Source organism: Solanum tuberosum, unplaced genomic scaffold (genome assembly GCF_000226075.1).
Source record: "Solanum tuberosum cultivar DM 1-3 516 R44 unplaced genomic scaffold, SolTub_3.0 scf00131, whole genome shotgun sequence".
Taxonomy (NCBI): domain Eukaryota; kingdom Viridiplantae; phylum Streptophyta; class Magnoliopsida; order Solanales; family Solanaceae; genus Solanum; species Solanum tuberosum.
In genome coordinates, this window is record NW_006239054.1 from 1,532,173 (window position 1) to 1,540,527 (window position 8,355).

General features: G+C 30.0%; 1 protein-coding gene across 1 annotated transcript; it reads left to right on the forward strand.

Annotated features, from left to right (window-relative positions):
• The first annotated feature begins 1,008 nt into the window (after nt 1–1,008).
• On the forward strand, nt 1,009–6,158 carry LOC107061276 (acanthoscurrin-2-like). Its single transcript, XM_015310254.1, has 2 exons — nt 1,009–1,108; nt 5,758–6,158. The coding sequence occupies exons 1-2, from the start codon at nt 1,009–1,011 to the stop codon at nt 6,156–6,158; spliced, it is 501 nt and encodes a 166-aa protein (XP_015165740.1).
• Nucleotides 6,159–8,355: the final 2,197 nt, after the last annotated feature.

An 8,355-nucleotide genomic window follows, 5' to 3' on the forward strand; every position in this document is an offset into this window, starting at 1 on the left:
GGGGGGAGGTGCGCAGAAAGAGGTAAGAGAGGAAGAGGGACGGGAAAAAGAGATATTATATAATGATTTTCAAGTATAGACAAAATAAATAGACATGGTAGAGATGTTTGTTCAATTAAGTAGTTTTTTCATTTATTTTAGGTGCACAAGTTACATATTTGGCCGATCTGTTAAATAGTGACATTCGCTAGCTAAATATATATAAAAGTTATATATTTTAGGTGTATCATTTAATAGTATACAAAAAGAATATATATATTGCTATTATTTTGATAGGCGTTTATACGATGCATTTTTTCCCTCTTTCTAATCATAGTATTTTATTCTTATAAATAGCTTTTTGATAAACTATATATCAATAGAGGGGGTGGGGTAAGTATATAATATGTTTTGAAGTGTGCTCTCTTTTGGAATTTAGTTTTAATACTGCGCCTTTTTATTAATTTTAAAAAGCCGACTTTATAGAAAGGCTTAATTAGATAACAATCAACCTATTATTAATAAAGGAGGATATAAAGTTTCACTTTAGGAATATATGAAGTCTTATATTCTTTATGTTTGCAATGTCCATAGCCTAAAGTCTTTAAGCTATGATGGTTCGGATCATAGTGGAGTGGTAAATGATTAGAGATTTTAAATTGACGTTTGAGAATTAAATTATTTTTGATAAGAAGTTATTTTTTAAAGTGAAAATTTTCATTGTGAATGAAATTTCAAATTAAAGCAGATATCGAACATCAAATGATAAACAAAAAAAACTACTCATAATATATATATATATATATATATATATATATTCTTCTAAAATTATCCTTATATAAATACATAAAATTTTCTACTATTAATTCACAATCATTTCTTTCTAAGCATGAACTCTTATCATTTATATTTCATACTCATGAGCTACTTCACTTAGACGATGGTTATGATTTTATGATTTATTCGAGAAAAAAGTTCTAAAATAAACAAAACAAGATGAGCTTTAGCGTTTGAAATTTCGATTCAAACATGGAAATCTTGGATAGCTACGAAATATCTGATTTAAATATATTTTTCTTGGTAGTTTCTTTTTTCAGTGAAAGAGCTTTATTCAAAGCAATTAATAAAGGTTAGATTGGAACAAATACTACTCTTTTTTTAAAAAAATGTAATTTTTTAAAAAGTGTGTCCAAACTAAAATCAACATTTATTTAGGATCAAAGGGAGTAACACTATAACAAAAACAATTTTTAGCGATAATAAATAGACACATTAATAAAGAGTGCTAATTATAACTAAAAATATATATTTAACTTCAATTAAACTATTGCCGTAAAGATATATTTTATGTAGGGCAGTAACTTGTAAACAATATCATGGCTACTTTTGCTACTTGTCCTTTTAACTCTTTTTTGCCCTTTTTAGAACTTTTATGTGATTTGCATATCAATTATAGATTCCTAGTACATGATCATATCTTTTAGTTAGGCTCCCTAGTCAATTCACTAATCAATCAAAGATTTGTCCCATGCAATCAAATATTTGTTTGTTTAATCAGTAATTAAATTCATAGATTAATCCCACATCACTAACTATTTTAGGATTATAATGTTATCAATTTTAATGGGTATAAGATCAATTACTGCCTCTAACTAAGAAGTTTAACAAAATAAAGAAATTTTGAGTTTTGTGGTTTTAAATCAAAGATATGTATAATGTATCAATTTTTTTTTAATTTTGTGATCTTGCATATGTCATGTGAAAGTTCATTAGAATTAAGGAATTGCCAAAAAACAAAGAGACTTCTCTTTAAGATTTTTTTTTGTTTATGCAAAAGATTTTAGTTGCTACAAAGATAAGAAGAATGTGGTCAGAAATCCATAATAGAGTGCGATCACAACGATCGAATGCATAAGGATACTAGATTACCTAGTAAAAAAATTGAAAAATTATCACAAAATCTCCCTTATTTCTTTTCTATTGCAATTGCTGGATTATTAGATGATGATTTTTGAACTTTTACTTGTTCAAATAACAATTAAGGTGAAGCAGGGTTAAGAATGACAAATCTCTTTATGATAAACAGATCCATTTTGCAAGTTCATTATTACGGGCCTCACGAATAATCTCATTACCTTTCTGAGAAAAATCATGTCCTTCCGAGGTTTTACACATGCTTCTAGAGCTATACTCAATTAGGTACGACACCTGAGGTAACAAACTAAAAGGAAAAACAACACTAATAACTTACAATGTATGATGTACCTCTTTCTGATTCTTTTATAATACTCCCCTGTTTCATTATATATATCTTAATTTAATTATACATAACATTTCACAATATAAATAAAAAATTGAATTTTATATTCTTTGATATTAATCATCGGCAACTTAGCATTGAACAAAATGATAACTGAATGGGTTCTATAATGTGCCATCTATGATTAAATCTAATCGAAATTTCAATACAGACTCCAAACATCAGGAGGAAGCTAATTTTAAAAAAAGTACTGTTTGGCTCCACTTGAAAATTCTTGTGGTCTAGAAACATTTACTATACTATATTTGGTGGTAATTAAGCACTAATGTTTAATTTATAATAATACCTCATATTTTAGCAAAAAATAAATGAAACAAAGGACAAAATGAAAGAGCCAATTTTTGTACTGATTCTCAAATTATGTGGCGACAAAATCAGAAATTGTACGAAGAATGTTCAAAATTTATTAATATTCTAATAAAAATAATTGTTTGATTTATATATTTTATATAATTTTCTATGTTTTGAATTTCGAAATTGGCCACTCTTCATTACATGTAGCTACGCCCTTTATGGCATGATCATAATTTCAAAAGTTAACCAAGTTTTTTTTTTAATTAGAATTTTCTTTTATTACTTTTAAATATTTTAAGTTATTAATCATTATGATTTATAATACTTTTTACATAATTTCAAATATATAGATATTATTTCAAAAAACTTAAAATTTCTATGTCTCAATTCAAGTCTAAGTTGAAAAATTTAAATCTCACAATTCTAATTATGTCACATAAAATGAGTATGATTAAAAAAAACTATTGCTTTTTTTTTAAAAAAAAACCTGACTCAGTGTACGTCAAAGTTTAAAAAATTTAGATCTCAAAATTCTTATCGTATTACATAAATTTTGACAAAGTGAATATAGTAAGAAAAAAAAAACACCAAATCCTTGATTGATTCTTTTTGCATTAACATTTAATTTTATATATTTCTAGCTAGTGTGAGTGTGATTCGAGATAAATTACTAAGATTTGATCAAACATTTTATATGTTTGTAGCTAGTGTTAGTGTGACTTTGATTGAATCTTTTAAAGTTTCTCTGTAAAATATCTTTAGACACAATATTATCCACTAACAGAACTAATCAATTTTATTTGTATTTGAATAATGAAAAAAACAACAATTTTTCTGACAATTACTTCTTCATTATTTTTAAAAAATTATTGTGGCATTCAATCCAGTTTATGAATTCCTTGCAAATTTCCTTTTTTTTACATCGGTGTTCGTAATTTGCATTGGAGCCCTAATTAAATTCAGATCGTACACTGCTAAACTCATTTAATTTGGGGATGACGCTCTCAATAAGATTTTCTCCATGCATAACTAGGGCTCGAACCCAAAGAACTCTTGTTAAGGGTGAAACAATCCCACAATTGCAAATTTCAACTTACATTTGTTTATTTCACTTTCCTTTTTAGTCTATTTAAAAAAGAATATTTATCCTTTCTAGCAATTTGTTAATTTTAAACCTTCTACGTGACAAAGTTTAAGACTATAAAATTAAAAGACATATTAATACATTCAATATATCTTGGGTTCAAGACCATAAAGTTTCTTTACTTTTTCTTAAATTTTGTGTCAAATTGAAATCAGAAAATAAATTAAAACAAAGAAAATATTTTCAGTACATTTATATCGAATAACTTTGTTCACCAAATCTGTTTTCTTTTAATTATTGAAAAATGATCTTTGTCCAAACGCTTATGTCAAAAAAAAGATCCAAACAGATCGAAAAGACTATAGTACCCTTGAGTTACATTAGACGGGATTAAGACAAATCAGCCGCTAAATCTTTTCGTCCATCTATTAATTAAATTATTTATAACATAAATTAACGTGGTAATTAGACTGATTACAACACATAAAATATTTTTGGGAATCAAATTTACGCTTTAATTATTGTTCTTGTTGTTTGTAGCTAAAGCAAGATAATCTTCTTAGATACTTATTCATATCTTTATTAATCAGAAGATCACTAATTAAAAAGATAGAAGATAATTAGCAAAAGGCTTTAAACGTGTAAAGATGACAAGGATTTTTTTTTTTAACAAGATCTATCCTTTTAAACCTATAAAATATATTTTATCCATGCGGCCATATCATATTAGATTTCACTTTTCTCATTTACCCACCTTTAAGAAATCATAAATAAAAAAAAGTATTTTTTTAAGAATTTATTTTTAATTTTTTTAACATATTCAAAATATTGTTTATTTTAAAGAATAAATAATTTTAAAAGTAAAATAAAAAAAAATAAAAATTTTATCTTAATTTTATTAACTAATAAATATTTTGAAATGAATATCTTTATTTATTTTTAGTAATATAAACAACTTGGAACACAAGTTGTACATATTTATCACAAAAGTGGTATGACCTTTTTGTTTAACCATATTAATTTTATGCTTGTGCTCATTAATTAATTATGCAAGAAACTAATTAAGCTTGGAATATCGTATTGCTTAGTTTTTTTATACGTGGAGTACATATAAAACCTACCCCGACCCTATCTAATTGTGGGATATATATGTCCTAATATTTATGTGATTATAAAAAAAAATTCATAAAAAATTTCGAAATGTAGATTTTTATCGTTTACATATATAAAATCCTACACTCTTTTTAAACAAACATAAAAGGACACAATATCATATAAATTGAAATGAAAAAAGTGATTATCTTTCGCCTATTATAATTTCGCCCAAAACCATATAAAGGAGTAAGCAAGCTAAAATTTGTGTCAAGCAAGCTATATGACTACCTTACCTAGTTTGGTAAGGGTAGACATGCAAAATTTTATGGGATTAAGTCCAAATTTTGTATGGACTAAGTTCTAAATTCAAGACATATTGACCCAAGTCAACATTTTGGGTTAATAAAGCCGGATTAATTATTTAAGTCAAGATTGCATGGCTTAAGTCAAATCCAACTACATTGGACTAGTTGGGCCTCTACAAAACGCCCCACCCACATATTTCAAGCCCAAAGGTCCATCAAATATATCTTTATCTATGCAACTAGTTCTTTCACTTGCTTCCAAATCCATCCATCTCAAAAGCTTTGAATATCCTACTAGAAATCTTGCTTCTAGCTTTAGGCACTACGACATAAACAAAAATAACGTATATACAAGGCTAGTGCTTTCTCTCAAGCGTCTTGATATTGGATCCGCTCTTCTGTTAACATGAACATGAATTAGATTCTATTCGAATACTTTATTCTTAAGAGAACTCCCCCACCCGAACCATTCTTAAGACCACTAAGCTCTCTCGAATGAATTTTACTCTTTCTGCTTTTGAGCTACACCGGGGGAAAAGTCTTTTTCCCACTAAGATGTGCATCTTTATGCCTATATCATCCTAAAGACGGATGCGACAGAAGAAGTGACATTTGGAAGTGTTGTTGACTTAACATTTAAGTTTCGGCATAACAAAACTGCATTGTCTTTTCGCACTTAGGTGTACATAAGCCTTTAATAAACAACTTGCCAAGATCGAATTTAAGGACCAAAGCAATAACTATTAAAAGGGATTTATCTGTGGTTGAGACTGGTGTTGGTGGTGGTGGTGCTGTTGGTGGGGGTGGTATTGGTGGTGGTGTTGATAGTACTGGTGGTGGTGCTGGTAATGTTGGTGATACTGGTGTTGGTGTTGGTGGTATTGGTGGTGGTGCTGGTGGTCGTGATATTAAAACTCCCTACACCTTAGGAAAATATTCAACTGATGGTGGTGGTAGTAGTGGTGTTATTGGTGTTGATGGTGATGGTGGTGGTATTGGTGTTGGTCATGATATTAGAACTCCCTACACCTTAGGAAAATATTCAATTGTTGGTGTTGGTACCTCTAAGGTGAACTCTTAAGAGGAAGCCATCAAGATATTGATTTCCAAGGTAAACTCACAAGAGGAAGCCATCAAGACATTGATTTCTTGAACTCTCTAAAGAAAACCATCAAGACATTGATATCCAAAAGGGGTATCATTTCGTGTTTGGGAATTTACACTCCAGTTGGTGTAAAAAGGAAGAGAAAACTGATTGTTAAGATAGTAACAAGTGCTAAGAAAAACTCTATCAACAATCCGAAGACGATGGCTGATCAACAAATGAAACTCCAATCGGTAAATATTTGTCTACATGCAAATGACAAAAAAAAGAAGAATCTTCAGAAACTAATCAAAGAAAAAAAGGCAGTCAAGGGAATATATACCATGCATGAGTTAGATTATGAGGACTTTAAAATGATGACAACGATGAATATGTGGTGGAAATTAAAGACCGTGTATGTTTCTACAATTTCTTTTTATATTTAAATTGCAACTTTAACTAAATCTTTTTCTTGGTTGTTGAACATGCTGCATCAATTCTATTTATTAACTATTTTTTCATGATTGTAGCATGTAGATGAAATATTAGGCTCTATGCGCAAAAGACACATACATTACCCCACATACTATGACCCGACAGACGTAATCTTTGATCTCAATTTCTACAATTTTCTAAAGACTACCTATGATGAGTTGTGCAAGGCTAGTTCAGAAAAAAAGTGTTATTCCATTGAAGGATTGTCTTGATACATACGTGTTTGAAGATTTTTACATGGAATATTGCAAAGGAGCCAAATCCTATCTCGACGGTGTCTCATGGATAGGTGCCAAGAGAATCTACACCATAATGAATCTAAAGAAAAAATATTTTGTCGCTCTCGAGTTTCTAATCGATGAGGGAAAGATAAATATTTATGATTGCAACCTTTCAATCTACACGGAAGATGAGTTCTTTTTATTCATTATTTCTGTGTTGGAATTATTACCTAGATTATTGAAGTTGTTTGGATGTTTCAACCACTTGCCTGCAAATCTGCTCAATAATAAATGAATTTATGAGCGGAAGAAGGATAGTCCAAGAAATGATAGTGGGGCAGTATGCGGTTCATACTCATTGTCCTATATTGAGTATATGGTTACCCGCACTCCTATGACCTTGATGAATGATAAAACTGTTAGCCGGATGCGGTGGAGATGGGCAGTAGGGTGTGATTGACAAATAACTGAAGACATAGGGTAGGTTGCTGAAAATTAATATGGTTTCAATTTTTTTTTTTATGTTGGTTGACAAACAATATTTTTCTTTTATGTCTTTTGTTTGAATGGTTGAATGATGTTGAACTTTTATGTAATTATATTTTCACTTAATTTCTATGTATACTATGGTCTTGAACTTTTACGTCAGATTGTTGAATCCTTAGCAAGTAGACAACATAATTCTGCAACTTCTGTACTTTGTGAGATAAATCTTACCAAGTCAATGTGGACGCAAGGCGAGCACATTAGTGTCTCAGGTGAAAGAGGAGTTTCTGCAAACCAGTGAAGTCAAGCAGTTTGCGTGGCCCATTGCGTGCGAAATATACATTGATTTGAGCAAAGTGGACACATTGCGAGCTCATGAGCGTCCCAAATCGATAATATCTACGATTTTTAAATTTATAGCTTAAATTTCATAGTTATAAATATACTTAGAGTCTTTTCTTCATAAATATGTATTTATTTGTAATCTAAGTGTTCCTCATTTTACTTGGATTGATGCAAGAAATTTGAGGAAAATGAAATTGACTAACCCAATTTTGACCGATCACATCTTCATCTTTCGGAGAGGGAATTTGGTACGGACTTTAACAATTATGGCCGAACCCTGGGAATGGGTTTCCTACATATCTCAGGCTATATGAGAATTCAGGCCACTTGTAGTTCGGTACGCTTGATTTGACGCACGATTTTGAAAGAATTCAAAAGTTATTCTGATATCGAATTATGAAGAGACCGAAACACTTGGGAATAAGATTTTAAGGGAGAATGTTGGAACACAACCGAGTTTTCAACAATGATCCCGCTTACATATCCTCGACTCAGGGAATCAGGCTGCTTGTAGTTCGACTCTATCAGTTGAAAAGGAAATCTATTACGCTAGATATCCTTTAGTTTTGGGGGAGTGACAAGTAAGTCGAGTATGAAAAAGAGGCTTGCAACCTCTTAGCCATGAATGCGGAGCTCTTCACATCCAT